This window comes from Bufo bufo, chromosome 1 (assembly GCF_905171765.1).
Source record: "Bufo bufo chromosome 1, aBufBuf1.1, whole genome shotgun sequence".
NCBI classification, from domain to species: Eukaryota; Metazoa; Chordata; class Amphibia; order Anura; family Bufonidae; genus Bufo; species Bufo bufo.
The window spans coordinates 262,287,465-262,304,024 of NC_053389.1; the positions used below are offsets into that span (position 1 = coordinate 262,287,465).

General features: G+C 47.4%; 1 protein-coding gene across 3 annotated transcripts in view; it reads right to left on the reverse strand.

Moving 5' to 3' along the window:
* PACSIN2 (protein kinase C and casein kinase substrate in neurons 2) overlaps positions 1-16,560 on the reverse strand; it is a 148,007-nt gene that overhangs the window by 35,812 nt on the left and 95,635 nt on the right. For all 3 annotated transcript variants that reach the window (XM_040439170.1, XM_040439168.1, XM_040439169.1), the window contains exon 2: positions 16,163-16,299. In XM_040439170.1, the coding sequence (XP_040295104.1) occupies positions 16,163-16,222 (60 nt within the window). In that variant the 5' untranslated portion in view covers positions 16,223-16,299. The remainder of the gene's footprint in view (positions 1-16,162; positions 16,300-16,560) is intronic.

Below are 16,560 nucleotides of genomic sequence, written 5' to 3' on the forward strand. Positions count from 1 at the left end.
TTAACCCCACAGCTGCTGAAGCCCCGTGGCCCTCTCCTTAAATAGTAAGCTTTACAGATCTGAGGAATTACTTGTCATAAGATGTGTCAGGTACATCTGGATCTTGTATTTTTAACCGCAATAAACAAGCAAACAAGATGCTCTTAAAGCACCCCCGCCTCGCTTTCTTCCTACCACACAAGAACAATGTCGCAAAGCTCCTTCCCCATATCTTAATCTCACTCTGTCAAATATCACCATGGCAACAAAAATGTGACAGCTTTATTTACAAAAAAAAGCGATTATGCCTGCGTAAATCCTCTGGCGGCTAAAGTTTTTGATAAGGGTTCCATTTAGAAATCATCATATCATACCGCAATTCAACTCCGCCACTCCTTGATATAACTACAGCCATATATCCCCACCTCCCAAAGAAAAAACACAACCACTAAAACGGTCAATTAAAGGTGTACAAGCCCCTGGGATCTCATCCAAAGTGACCTGGTAAGGACTGCTGGGTGTCTTTGGTGCTTTGCCCATGTGAGGTGCCAGTCCCAGGTGCCCAGTTTAGTTTAGCACGTTTTATTACAAAGTACATCATACCTTTAAAAAACTACATTTAGCTACGAGATTCCCAGCAGACAATTTTGTAAAGGAAATAGCTGATGAGTCTTTTCCTCCTTAAACGCAATAGTTAAGAGGTAACCACCCAAAAAATGACCAATCGTGATCAGAATCCATTGAGAAGGCTGTGTACACACTAAAGTCATGGGGTGAGATTTATCAAAACTGGTGCAAAGGTAAACTGACTTAGTTGTTCATAGCAACCAATTAAATTCCACCTTTCATTTTTCAGCACTCCTTTGGAAAATTAAAGGATCAGATTGGTTGCTACTCGGTTTTCCTTGAAACCAGTTTTGATAAATTTCCCCCATCGCTTCCATAACATATCCATTTTCTGACAGATCCTACTGATTTATAATAAATAAGGTCCTATAATTATTCTGTGAGGGGTCTAGGACTACTTAAAGCAAGAATGTCAGTGGGTATGAATCGAACCAAAAATGTGAATATTCCCCAAGTTATAGAGGGGCAAATGACTGTAGGAGACAGGTCACTTCAGGAAGATCTAACCCAAGTTTTCTATATTACTGAGCAGAGGTGATAAGATCTTCCATAAACATCAATCAAAAATAACCCAAAAAGTAGACGCCGGCAGTAGGTTTCTACGTGTTCTGACCAAGTGAGACCGGTATGTGAGGAATATGGATTATTATTCCATGTCAGCCATGTTCCCACACCAGCCATCAGCTGTCAGATAGCAGAGGTAGTGAACTCCACAGGAGGGCCCTGCTTCAAAGCCAGCAGATGGCAGAGGTCCTCTAGCAGTCCACCAGTGTTTACAACTTTTCACACTTCCATTCAGCCAGCCAGGAACCCAGCTAATGGAACAGGAAAGGCCTCTCTGCAGGAGGTCTAGTCCATTCCCCAGTTCAATGGAAATGATCAGACGTTCTGGGGCCGGCAGTTCATAAGGAATTATGAATCGCCCGGCCATCACAGGCACAAACCGGATACATACTTGTGTCCCTGTGGCCATGATGAACAGGCCTGTGGTCATGGTTTGGTGGTGGGATGCCAGGGAAGGGAGATCTGTATATCTCCCCACGGAGACTAAATAACGGTACCATGCTTGGACTCTACTTGTAGCCAGAACCCAGGGGGTTTGTTGGTCCCAGAACTATCTCCCTGTGACCTTCTAGAATGGAGCTATGAACCCTCCGTTAGCGGACCGGGCTTATATCAAACAAGAAACTGGTGGTAGTCTTTCCGGGCTGAAAATGCGCTGTTTCACTGGGGCAGTGAAAAGGCTCTCAGCTTGTTGCCTCTCTGTGCCCATGTGGACAGGAGGAGTCTGTGAAAACTGTACCAAGACTGACCTTATCCGCTCCTCCAGGAGGGTGTAACGTCACGGTATGGTCACTGGTCACCAAGGCGTATCTCGCGAGTTTGACGTGGTGATGTCCAGCGTCAGTCGGGGTACGGCATTCGTCACATATTGGCGGCAGCAAAGTAGGATTGAGATACTAGTGTGTGGGACCCATACCCCGAGACAATAAACACTACCAGCAGTAGCTTTTGCCGCTGGAGTCTTAAGATCAGCTCAACACTAGACAGTCTGAGTGCAAATACAATAAGGTGTGTGTGTGCGCATCAGGTTGCAGTCTGTGTCAGTGATCATCAGTTGCAATGACGGCCAGTATCACAAGGAGCAAAGCTAAGGAGATGGCCGATGCTATGAATGGTGGCGGGGGGGACACAGTCCAGATAGGGGGCCCAGAGGAGGTGGAAGGCAACTTTATTCAAAGCGAGGGGGAGCACAGCCAAAGCTCCCCAAGGAGCCAGTTGCCGGCAGTGAGCCGCACCCCACCTGCCATCCCCCCAGCCAGGCAGGCTCGGCTGCTCTCCTATAGGCTGCCCTAGATAGTCTCCAGGCCGGAGACCAGGCTTCCTATGAAATCCTCATGGCAGCTGCAGAGCATCGCGAGCAAGCAGAGGCTGCAGAACGTCGTGAGCAAACTTCAGAACGATGCAAGGAAGCACAGGCCAAGCACGAGCACCATCTACAAGTGCTCCAGCTCGAACTCCAACAGCCCTCTCCAGCCCGATGCGAGTCTCCAGCGACCCGAATTCCCAAACTGCGGGCGGAGGACTTCCCCCTACTGGACAAAGATGGGGACTTGGACACTTTCTTGTTAGCATTTGAGACGGCCTTCATCAGTACCAGCTGTCGGAGGACCAGTGGGTCAGATTCCTAACACCACATCTCAGGGGAAATCTTCGGGTACCTGCCCAGCAAGACCATCCTGAGCTATGAGGACATCAAGCAGGCTCTGGTCCGGTAGTACAACTTAACCCCCGAGTCATACCGGAAAAAGCTCCAAAGTTTGCAGTGGGGTCCTACCCAGAGCTGGACCGATAACATGCGGGCCTTGCTGAGAGCGGTTGATCAATGGACCGCAGGGTTGGAGCTCACCACCGTCCAACAGCTGAAGGAGCTCACTGCCACAGAGCAGTTATTGTGGAATTGCCTGGAGGACCTCCAGCAGTACCTCCGTGACCGGAAGCCAAAGGGGGCCTCTGCAACAACAGCCCTGGCCGACAAGTACACCAACAACCGGCAGGTAGTAGAACTAACAGGGGATGTGGCAGTCTAGTCTATTCTGACCACGTCCCACCAGGGGCTTCAGGTGGCGTTAGGGGCTAGCGCCAGCTTGAAAGCTCTCACGGAGCAGGTGGCACAGACTCCCTTGGACCCAGACCTCCAGAGGGCGGTCTGGGACCAAGGACAGTTGTGCCTGGAAACGGGCCAGCAGGGCTCACCGGAGGCTTGGCCTAGGGACCGACACTTTGTGGTACCCTATCCGTTCAGGGCGGAGTTTTTGTGGGTTGCACATGAAATTTCGATGGCCAGATACCCAGGCCTGGACGGGAGACGTAGCCACCCCAGGGGTGTCGGTCATAGAGTGTGTCATGCGCTTCCAGGAAAAGGCGCAGGCCTTGTCGCGGTTGGCGCACGACAGTATGGGGCAGGCCCAGACCGACCTGAAGCGGGGGTACGACCAGAACACTTGTGAGAGGACCCACCAGGTGGGTCAGCAAGCGTGGATACTGGTTCCCGAACCTCAGGACAAGCTTCAGGCGGCCTAGGGAGTCCCATACCTCGAGCACCAGCAGCTCAATGCCAGGAAGTACAGTAGATATAAAAATTCTCTACACACCCCTGTTAGAATGTCAGGTTTCTGTGCTGTAAAACAATGAGATAAAGATAAAACATTTCAGAACTTTTCCCACCTTTAATGTGACCTATAAACTGTACCACTCAATTGAAAAACAAACTGACATCTTTTAGGTAGAGGGAAGAAAAAAATCTAAAAATAAAATATGGTTGCATAAAAGTGTGCACACCCTCTTATAACTGGGGATGTAGCTGTGTTCAGAATTAAGCAATCACATTCAAAATCATGTTAAATAGGAGTCAGCATACACTTGCCATCATTTAAAGTGCCTCTGATTAACCCCAAATAAAGTTCAGCTGCTCTAGTTGGTCTTTCCTGAAATTATCTTAGGGCTCTTTCACACTTGCGTTCTTGTCTTCCGGCATAGAGTTCCGTCGTCGGGGCTCTATGCCGGAAGAATCCTGATCAGGATTATCCTAATGCATTCTGAATGGAGAGAAATCCGTTCAGGATGCATCAGGATGTCTTCAGTTCCGGAACGGAACGTTTTTTGGCCGGAGAAAATACAGCAGCATGCTGCGCTTTTTGCTCCGGCCAAAAATCCGGAACACTTGCCGCAAGGCCGGATCCGGAATTAATGCCCATTGAAAGGCATTGATCCGGACTTAAGCTAAACGTCGTTTCGGCGCATTGCCGCATCCGACATTTAGCTTTTTCAGAGTGGTTACCATGGCTGCCGGGACGCTAAAGTCCTTACAGCCATGGTAAAGTGTAGTGGGGAGCGGGGAGCAGTGTACTTACCTTCCGTGCGGCTCCCCGGGCGCTCCAGAGTGACGTCAGGGCGCCCCAAGCTCATGGATCATGTGATCACATGGATCACGTCATCCATGCGCATGGGGCGCTCTGACGTCATTCTGGAGCGCCCGGGGAGCCGCACGGACTGTAAGTATACCGCTCCCCCGCTCCCCACTACTACTATGGCAACCAGGACTTTAATAGCGTCCTGGGTGCCATAGTAACACTGAACGCATTTGGAAGACGGTTCCGTCTTCAAATGCTTTCAGTACACTTGCGTTTTTCCTGATCCGGAGTGTAATTCCGGCAAGTGGAGTACACGCCGGATCCGGACAACGCAAGTGTGAAAGAGGCCTTAGTCGCATCCCACAGCAAAAGCCATGGTGCACAGAGAGCTTCCAAAGCATCAGAGGGATCTTATTGTTAAAAGGTATCAGTCAGGAGAAGGGTACAAAAGAATTTCCAAGGCATTAGATATACCATGGAACACAGTCATCATCACGTGGAGAAAATATGGCACAACAGTGACAAGGAAGTCCCTCCAAAATTTATGAAAAGACGAGAAGAAAACTGGTCTGGGAGGCTACCAAGAGGCCTACAGCAACATTAAAGGAGCTGCAGGAATATCTGGCAAGTACTGGCTGTGTGGTACATGTGACAACAATCTCCCGTATTCTTCATATGTCTGGGCTTTGGGGTAGAGTGGCAAGACGAAAGCCTTTTCTTACGAAGAAAAACATCCAAGCCAGGCTACATTTTGCAAAAACACAAAAAGCATGTGGGAAAAGGTGTTCTGGTCTGATGAAACCAAGGTTGAACCTTTTGGCCACAATACCAAGAGATATACAGTGCTGCCCATAATTATTCATACCCCTGGCAAATTTTGACTTATAGTTACTTTTATTCAACCAGCAAGTAATTTTTTGATGGGAAAGGACATAGGTGTCTCCCAAAAGATAATAAGACTATGTACAAGAGGCATTATTGTATAAAAAAAAAAAAAAACATCTCAGCTTTTATTTACATTTGAGCAAAAAATACAAGATGCTCCGCACTGTGGAAAATCTCAGAGGACGTGGTCGGAAGCCAAAAGTGACACCTGTGCTGGCCAGGAGGATAGAGAGGTGAAAAAGAATCCAAGGATCACCACCAAGGCCATCCTGGTGAATCCGGACTCTGCTGGTGGCAATGTCTCAAGGCAGACAATCCAACGGACACTGCACAATGCAGACCAAGGAAGACACCACTTCTACAGATAAGGCACACAAAAGCTTGCTTGGCCTTTGCAAAAGCTCATCTGGACAAAGACGACTTCTGGTCTTCTGTGTTATGGTCAGATAAAACAAAAATTGAATTGTTTGGTCACGATGAGGTTTCCTTCATTTGGCGTAAAAAAGGAGAAGCCTTCAACCCAAAGAACACCATCCCCACTGTCAAACATGGTGGTGGAAACCTAATGCTTTGGGGGTGTTTTTCAGCCAATGGACCAGGGAACCTAATCACAGTAAACAGCACCATGAAAAAAGAGCAATACATGAGGATTCTCAACGACAACATCAGGCAGTCTGCAGAGAAACTTGGCCTTGGGCACCAGTGGACATTTCAGCATGACAATGACCCAAAACACACAGCAAAAGTGGTGAAGAAATGGTTAGCAGACAAGAACATTAACGTTTTGGAGTGGCACAGCCAGAGTCCAGACTTGAATCCAATTGAGAATCTGTGGAGGGAGCTAAAGATCAGGTGATGGCAAGAAGACCCTCCAACCTGAAAGATTTGGAGCTCATTGCTAAAGATGAATAGGCAAATATACCTGTGGAGACCTGCAAAAAGCTGGTCTACAAATTATAGGAAGCGTTTGATTGCTGTAATAGCCAATAAAGGCTTTTCTATTGATTATTGAGAAGGGTATGAATAATTTTGGACAGGACACTTTTTGCTCAAATGTAAATAAAAGCTGAGAAATGTTTTTTTTTTTTTCCACAATAATGCCTCTTGTACATCGTCTTATTATCTTTTGGGAGACACCTATGTCATTTCCCGTCAAAAAATTACTTGCTGGTTGAATAAAAGTAACTTGAAGTCAAAATTTGCCAGGGGTATGAATAATTATGGGCAGCACTGTATGTTTGGCGCAAAAACAACACTGCACATCACCAAAAAGAACACCATACCCACAGTGAAGCATGGTGGTGGCAGCATCATGCTTTGGGGCTGTTTTTCTTCAGCTGGAACTGGGGCCTTAGTTAAGCTTAGAGGGAAATATAAACAGTTCCAAGTACCAGTCAATATTGGCACAAAACCTTCAGGCTGCTGCTAGAAAGCTAAACATGAAGAGGAACTTCATCTTTCAGCATGACAATGACCCAAAACATACATCCAAATCAACAAAGGAATGGCTTCACCAGAAGAAGATTCAAGTTTTGGAATGGCCCAGCCAGAGCCCAGACCTGAATCCGATTGAAAATCTGTGGGGTGATCTGAAGAGGGCTGTGCACAGGAGATGCCCTCGCAATCTGACAGATTTAGAGTGTTTTTGCCAAGAAGAGTGGGCAAATCTTGCCAAGTCAAAATGTGCCATGCTGATCGACTCATACCCAAAAAGACTGAGTGCTGTAATAAAATCAAAAGGTGCTTCAACAAAGTATTAGTTTAAGGGTGTGCACACTTATGCAACCATATTATTTTATTTTTATATTTTTTCTTCCCTCTACCTAAACGATTTCAGTTTGTTTTTCAATTGAGTTGTACAGTTTATAGGTCACATTAAAAAGTGTCTCATTTTATTTATTTATTTTTACACAGAAACCTGACATTTTAACAGGGGTGTGTAGACTTTTTATATGTACAGTAAAATACCTTATTTCTTGCTGTAGTCTTCATTTTAAGCTTCATTAGCGATAAAATCAACTTTATATATTATGCAAATGAGCATCCAAGGTGCCCAGAGGGGCGTTATTATGCTTCTCTGGAGCCCAGTAACTCCCCCGTACAGTGCCCAGCCCACCTTCCTTTATAGCCCAAGCACGCCTCTTCCAGCGTAACTGCCCACACCCGAACTCTTTGCTGCCACCCCCCTCCGCTATGTGAAATCTCACGCAGGCGCAGTACCGCGGATTGCCTGCGCGATGTAGAAGCTCCTGAGGGCAATAGCATTAAATTTGTCACTGGGCTTGGCGCATGCCCAGTGACACATTTGAAGCTGTTGCCCTCAGGAGCTTCTACATCGCGCAGGCAGTCCACGGTACTGCGCCTGCGTGAGATTTCACATAGAGGAGGGGGGCAGCAGAAAAGCGTTCAGGTGTGGGCAGTTCCTTTTGCTGGAAGAGGCGTGCTTTGGCTCTACAGGAAGGCGGGCTGGGCACTGTACGGGGGAGTTACTGGGCTCCAGAGAAGGATAATAATGCCCCTCTGGGCACCTTGGAGACTCATTTGCATAACATATAAAGTTGATTTTATCGCTAATGAAACTTAAAATGAAGACTACAGCAAGAAATAAGGTATTTTACTGTACATGGCAGTAGTAACACCTTAATATGCTCAAACCAGATGACAGATACCCTTTAAGCTCATCCCCTTTTACCCACTTTATGCTTCCATACACACTAGCATGTTACTTTTAGGTAATTTCTCTGCCTTAGTGGAAAGATGGGGGCAGAATAAGATATATAAAAGACAGTGATGTCAGTGTTTTTAGAATCTTTCTCTTCAATGACATCTAGATTATACAGGTTATCGTTTTCATACAATGCTATATGAGTACTATTGAGGCGATTGTTAAAGGATCGTGATCATATTGCTACACCGCTCCATTCCATCCAATGTCTTTTTGTTTTGCAGCAGAAGACTTTTAATGATTCCCTTGTATAACCAATCATCCAAATACATTGACAAAACTCCATTCACTGAAACATGTTAATGGGCCATTTAATGTGTATAATCATGGAATGGGAAGCAGACCTCATGGAAGAAAGCAAAACAGATAGCGTTACAGGAAGGGTCTCCTGGGTCTCTGTCAGCATTGCATGTGTGTATACATGAATCCCTGCAATGTTTCCAAACAGCTTCCATGGAGAAAGTAACAGGCCTCATTGACATGCAGCGCTGACAGTGGAGAGAGTCATAGTCATCCGGCGTGTGGTGGTGGAGAACAGTCTGGCCTCTGTCGGGTGGAATCTGATAGAAGCAAAGTGAATAAATTCTGCGTGACCTTGAGTTTTTCTTCAGTCACTGAAGCGAATGAAACACTTGTCCTATTGTGACCCAGTTTACTCTTCCATCTTTATAGAAGCCCAACTCCAAACCCAGTGATGGTGCCTCAACTTGCATAGCTGGCAGCTATACAAAACATAACCTATAAGCTCTGCCAATTATCAGCTGGAATGGTTAGAGCTGCAGTTTGTGCTCCAGAACTGTTCCTACCAACCAAAAAGTTGCAACCACACTGCCATTTTGGAGTTCATGCAGTGCAATCTTTGGTCACGCAGTCACCCACATTGTAAAAACACTCTTGCCTGCCGCCAACCCAATCCTTCTATCCAGGTCTGTCAATCTGTCAGATGGCCTACATGCATCCTGGGAGATGACAACCACTCCTCCAAGGGTGGTGTCACACACAGCTTTTTGTGGCAAGAAGTAGGTTGGAAGGGAATGAGAAATTTAATGTAAGAACTTCTCCTTCCTGCTGGACCCGGTTCTGGCTTTGGTCTCAATAAGAGCATCAAAGACTGTGTGGGGATTCGCTCTGGTAGACAGGACAAGCGGACGCAGTATAGAGGCAAAGACACGTTTGTAACTCAAAAACTTCAGTGTTTTATTCACACTTATGGCAACAAAACAGTACGACAGTCCATTTGCAGTTTGGTGTTCGTTTACACCTAGACAGTTCATACAGCAAAAACAGTCACCTTTTATCCTGTGTGTTAATCCACACCCAGTCGGCATAGCACAGGACAAAGCAGTCCTGCCGGATTGAGGCCTCCAGCCTGGCACAAGGCTCAGATTCCACAGAGATTGCCAGAGCTCCAATGTCAGAGAGAGATCATCACCACCACCTGACAATGCTGGCTGTTTTTTTTTTTTTTTTTTTATAGGCCTCTCAAAACCCAGCCTGGAACGTGGGGAGTAGTCACCCACCCAGCACTTTTGCTACTCCCAGTAAGAGCCGTCCCGGATCAGCTATTACAGCTATACTAAATAGCAAGGTGTCAAACAGCAACTGCTGCTAACACATGAAAACTGGCTCTTACTCCACCAAGGCCAGGAGCCTCGGTGACACATACCTACGTCCCTTGGGCCTTCCTACATACCTCCCCCCTTTGTTCAACCCTGAGGGGGTGAACACTTGCCAGACAGTGTACCCGGGACCAGGCATCCGCTTTTCCATGCAAGAGGCCTGCCCTGTGTTCCACTGACAACTTAAAGTTTTGTAATGACAAGAACCATCTGGAGAGCAGAGCATTCCTCTTTTTGGCCTGGATCATCCACTTGAGAGGGGAGTGGTCGGTCACCAGACGGAACTTTCTCCCCAACAGATAATAGCGGAGAGACTCGAGTGCCCACTTGATGGCCAGGCACTCTCTCTCCACTATACTGTACCTGGTCTCGGCTGGGGTGAGTTTGCGGCTCAGGAAAACAATGGGATGTTCTTCCCCATTGATTTCCTGAGAGAGTACAGCTCCGAGGCCTACTTCAGAGGCATCTGTCTGTACCACAAACTCCCTCTTGAATTCGGGCGTCACCAAAACCAGTGACCCGCGCAGGACGGACCTCAAATGCGGAAAAAGCCTCTTCCGCCTGGTCATTGCAGCGGACCATCACGGACTCCCGTCCCTTCAAGAGTCCTGTCAATGGAGCCGCTAAAGTGACAAAATGAGGAACGAACCTCATATAATAGCCCACCATTCCCAGGAACAACTTTACGTGCTTCGTGGTGATAGGTCGGGGGGCCAATTCCGAATCGCCTCTATTTTATTCACTTGGGGTTTGATAACTCCACGTCCAATGACGTACCCCAGGTATTTAGTCTTCTCTAACCCTATCGCGCATTTCTTTGGGTTAGTGGTCAGTCCAGCCTTCCTAAGGGAGTCCACTACACCCTGTACTTTGGGTAGATTACTTTCCCAGTCGGTACTGTGGATGACAATATCGTCCAGGTAAGCCGAAGCGTACCAACGATGTGGACACAGCACAATGTCCATGAGCTGTTGAAAAGTGGCAGGGGCGCCATGCAGACTGAAGGGTAACACCTTATATTGGTACAGCCCCTCTGGTGTGATGAAGGCAGTTTTCTCTTTGGCAGCCTCCGTTAAGGGCACCTGCCAGTACCCTTTGATGAGGTCCAAAACAGAAAAATAACGGGCTTGGCCTAACCTCTCAATAAGCTCATCCACCCGAGGCATGGGGTGTGCATCAAACTTAGAGATCTCGTTTAGTTTTCAGAAGTAGTTACAAAACCGGAGTGTCCCGTCCGGATTGGGTATTAGCACTATAGGACTAGCCCACTCACTTAGACTCCTCAATGACGTCTAGTCTCAGCATCATCTGCACTTCCTTCTGAGATGGCTTGTCGCCGAGCCTCAGGTACCCGATATGGTTTTAGCCGGACTTTCAGCTGAGGCTCAGTGACAATATCATGCCGAATTGTGGAAGTGCGTCCAGGGGAGATCCGAAAACACATCCGTGTTCCGGACAATAAAATCCCTGGCCTCCTGAGCCTGCTTAGAGGAGAGGCAGTCAGCAATTCTTACTGTCAATGTGCCTTACTGTTGATGAAGGCACATTGCCGAAACGCGTCCTGGTAATAGGACCATTCCTATTTATGGAATAAAAAGTTTACCTGCCTCAAGACACAGCTGCTGGGAGTTTTTCTTATTTGATTATTGTGGAGCGTGCTCTTCTCCCGGGCAGCATGCACCTGAGCGAGTGCTGGTTTCTTCATACTCATACCTACAGCAATTCTTACTGTGGCAGCCGCTTCCCTTGCTTCAGACATAGGGGCCGAAACAGCTTCCCCTAGAAAACCTGGCCACGGGCTGTCTTCAGTACAGGTTTCCCTATCTTTCCACGGTTTGAGTAGATTCACATGGTACACCTGCTCCGACTTTTGCCTCTCTGGCTGGTGTACCTTGTACTTTACCTCTCCAATTTTTTCAAGTACCTCATAAGGACCCTGCCACCTGGCCAGGAACTTACTGTCCATGGTCGGCACCAGAACCAAAACCCGATCACCCGGGTTTAAGATCTGGACCCAAGCCTGCAGATTATAGATCCGACTATAGGCTCGCTGAGCGGCCTCCATATGCTCCCTGACAAGAGGCAAAACTGTCTCTATCCGCTGTTGCATCTTGGTACCATACTCGAGGACACTTATGTGGAGCGGGTTGTTGTTCCCACACCTTTTTGGCTACATCCAACAAACCACGAGGATGTCTGCCATATAGCAATTCGAAGGGCGAGAACCCAGTAGAGGCCTGGGGTACCCCTCGCACAATGAACATGAGATAGGGCAGAAGAAGGTCCCAGTCCTTCCCATCTTTAGACACCACCCTTTTTAACATGGTTTTTAGTGTTTTGTTAAACCTTTTAACCAGACTGTCCGTTTTTTCGGATGGTACACGTCCGTCCGTAACTGTTTGTTATGAAGCAACTTACAGAGTTCCCTCATGACCTTGGACAAAAAGAGGTTCTGACTGATCAGGGGACCCCTTTTAGGTAGCCCCACTCGGGAGAACATCTCCATTAGCTCCTTAGCTATCAGTTTAGCCGATGTATGTCGCAGTGGCACCAGCTTTGGGTACCGAGTGGCGTAGTCTAGGATGACTGAGATGTGTTGGTGTCCTCTAGCGGACTTCTGTACTGGGCCTACGAGGTCCATAGCGATTTGCTCAAGGGACCAAGGGACTGTGGAAAAGGTGCTGGGGGCTATTTGCCTGGCAGATAGGGCAAGACTTACAGAATTCGTCCACCTCCCTAAACACATTGGGCCAGTAAAACCATTGTAGTATCCAGTCCGGTGTTTTCTGCATTCCCAGATGACCCCCGAGAACATGTTGGTGGGCTAACTAACACGAGTTTGCGATAAGCCTGGGTCACCACCAACTGTTCAATGGGTTCACCCCGCAGCTGGTTTACTCGATACAACATATCCTGCTGAACCACAAAACGGGGGAACACAGACTCTGCCCCAGCTTGTTGTGGTTCACCATCTACTATTAATATATTTTCCCAGGCTCGGGATAGGGTGGGGTCCCGGTGTTGTGCAGTACCAAAATTATCCCCGGAGACATTGAGGTCTGCCAGCTCAGGCCCCGGCGGCAAGTCCTCCACGTCTCTCACCATTACGCTCAGTGGGGTTGTCTTCCCCTCTTCCACCGAAGTGGCAGTCACCCCTACCGCTGGCCCTTCGGCCTCGGGTTCCCAGGGTTCTGGCCTCCCCCCGGAGCAAGACCACTCTGCTGGGGTTACCCCCGTCTCATGGGTCTTAGTCGCTTTCTTAGCAGGCCAAAGTGCCGGGAAATTTGGGAAGTCTCTCCCTATTATAAGCTCGTGGTGTAAGTTTGTGGCAACCGTCACTTCGTGAGTCCACCTGCCGGCCCCCGTGGTTAGAGACACCAGGGCGTTAGCATAGTCTTTTAAGTCCCCATGAATGCACATGACCCCGACTTTCCGGCCAGTATACTCAGCAGACCGTACCAGGGGAGCCCTTACTAGGGACACTAGATTCCCTGAGTCCAGCAGAGCCTCCACTGGATTGTCTCCCACTTCCACCTGCCACAAGTGATTTAGAGTTTTTGGGGTGCCTGCTGCACACACCTTCCTGGCATATAACGACTGACGGAAGCCATAGTTCGTGTCCGTAGGTTCCACCTGATGGGGACAGTCAGCTCGTACATGGCCAGGTTCCAGACACCGCCAACAGACCATCTGAGCCGGGTCCATAGGGGGTACATCCCAGGCGGGTTTGGTTGGCACAAGTCCCAGAGTCTGGGGTGGAGATTTATAGGGTTTGACTGCCACCCTTCCGAAAGAACCCTCCTTAAGATTCAAAGTAGCCTTGTAGCGCTCTACTAGGTCCACCATCTCCAGGGCATTGCCAGGAGACACCTGGCTTATCCAATGCTTTTATCCTGAGTGTTAATCCACACCCGGTCGGCATAACACAGGACACAGCAGTCCTCCGGGATCAAGGCCTCCAGCCTGGCACAAGGCTAAGATTCCAAAGAGATTGCCAGAGCTCCAATGTCAGAGAGAGATCATCACCACCACCTGACACTGCTGGCTGTTTTCTATAGGCCTCTCAAAACCCGGCCTGGAACATGGGGAGTAGTCACCCACCCAGCACTTTTGCTACCCCCAGTAAGAGCCATCCCAGATCAGCTATCACAGCTATACTAAATAGCAAGGTGTTAAACAGCAACTGCTGCTCACACATGAAAACTGGCTCTTACTCCATCGAGGCCAGGAACCTCGGTGACACATACCTTCCGTCAACGACAGTCCCTTGCGCCTTCCTACAACTGCCACAAAAAATAAATTTTAAAAAAAGCTGTGTTTGACACAACCCCAAATGTTTCATTCATTTTGATGGAGGGCACAGTGGAGGAAGTTAGAAAATGGGGGGGGGGGGGAATTGCCAAAACCAAGTGTGGTTCCGCAATCCACCCACTGATCTAACACTGCAGAAGAAGACCAGAATCCTCAGAAAAAGCTGCAAAGGTGTAAAACAAAGCACTAAGCTCTTTACATCTGGGATCTCCAACCTGTACGCACACTAACTCGTGCCAAGCTACAACTGCCCATCATGCTGTAGACTCACACGGTGCAGACCACTGCCTTGATTTGTAGTAATACAGCTATTTTCCAGGACATGGGAAAGCTTCCGTTCACTTGCTAATAAGTTCCTCTCGGGGCAGAATCCCAGCCTTCTATGACTCACTTTAATTGTTACAAGTTTCCTACAGAACTTCCAGATGACTTCACGTCATGGTTTCCCCGCTAAAACAATGCAAAGAGACAAGGGAACACAGCTCAGCAAATTTTAACTAACCCAAAGCATCAAGTAGGCAATTAGACCCAAGAAAGCCTATATTGCAAATAAAAAATAATAATAATAAAAAAAAAAAACAGAGGCTGAAACCAAAACTCTGAAGACAAAGTGGAAATGCTTAAAAAGCGCAGTCCTATAGAAAGTGAATGTGATAGTCTTGCATGCACACTTCCGCTCCATTATCATGGTACACTTTGGGACCTCTGTTCTACAGCAGCAAAGGCACCTAGAAGTACATTGAGCATCCAGTAGAACAACCGCTTTCCAAATACCAAATTAGGCCATATGGACATCATAAAGAGGAAGCTTGGACGCTCCCTCTGATATAGCCATAACAGAGAGCCGCTACCAAGAGTGTCTCTTGCTCTGGAGGAAAACGCAATGTATCGAAACGTGTGGTCACACTGTAGCTTCCCCGATGAGTAATTATACTTGTATGTTTATCTTACAGGAAGCTCTCAGTACCAGACATAGGTGACATAAAAGACGACTTGTGGTAGCAAAGAATGTCCTGGAAGGTTAGATCTCATCTCATAACAGTAGTGAATGGTAAAGGTTCCCTATGGTACATTCACCTCACACACAGTAGCATGTCACGTGTCACGCCACCTTGAGTACAAATGCCATACATTTTATGTCAGAGCAGAAGTGGAGCAGAGTTTACGCAGGGAAAGCTATGTGGATGAGGAGACATGCCGTCTCATGGCATGTTTGCCGTGCTGTTGCCGGAACTCCGGCCGGCCCCATATAGTCAATGGGGCCGGAGCGTTAGTCCGGCGGCACGCGTGCACTAGCAGCAGCACGGATCCTACAGGCTGTTCACCCGCCGGAACAGCCTGCCGGAGTTCCTTGCCGCTATTGTGAAAGTACCCTAAAACAGTCAATCACCCCTAGTTATGATACATAACATGGGACACTAACAGCTCTGCTATACGTGCAGGACATCTTGCGGCCATGTGTTGCCTGTTATGTCAAGGCTTCTAACTGGCATTTTTCAGCAGGATAATAAATCGAGCATTTATGGGACCAGCTGGGATGCCAGATTCAGTAACCTATAAGTGTGCAGGATCTACGGGCCCAGCTACAACGTCTGTGAGCAAATGTGCCGCAGGATACCATCTAGAATCTGTATCTCATCTTGTATCAAGGCTAGAGGCCATCCAACAGCTAACTACAGCCTCCTTTCAATTGTACAGTTTTCCCCCAATAAAGGATTTCTTTCACTTAATTATTGTTATCATTTACATACATCATTCTTACATTCAAACATATAACGGTTCATTCCATTCCAACAACAAATTTAATACAACTTGTAATTTTATACATTTAAATCGCCATTTGGAGGTGATTTTAGACCAGGGATGGCTAACCTTCGGCTCTCCAGCTGTTGCAAAACGACAGCTCCCGCATGCAAAGACTGCCTACAGCAGGGCATGGTGGGAACTGTAGTTTTACAACAGCTGGAGAGCCGAAGGTTGTTTTATACCATCACAATCACCTCCTCTGGGAGGTTTAAGGAGCCTCAGTCCAGAACTATGCTTAAATAACCCTGGAGGAAAACAACGAAGATATTGGCTAAAAATACTGCCAAAATCTTTACCTCCCAGAAGCTGTCACTGGACACTTCAACCCCAACTGCATCGTCGTAATTTCCAGACATGACTTCTGAAGAAGGAAAGCAGAGTTAAGTCCAATGGCGAATGATCTGTGATCTTCTCTTCACTAGACAGTCAGTACCTGGGGAGAGAAAGAAGGTTTACTATTCTAATAATTAGTGATGGAACAGTCTTACTTTTATAAAGGACTTTTCCAAAAATTTAAATGGGATCTGTATGACGTACCCACAATATGTCACCATTACCTTTTACTACAAAGAGAAGATTGACCCAAAAAATTAAGTCAAAAGATCTCATCGCTGGACTGTGACCTTGGACTAATTTCCAAAATTATACCAAACTCTTTCGTCTCCGGTCAACAACTTTTGGCAATGAATATCCC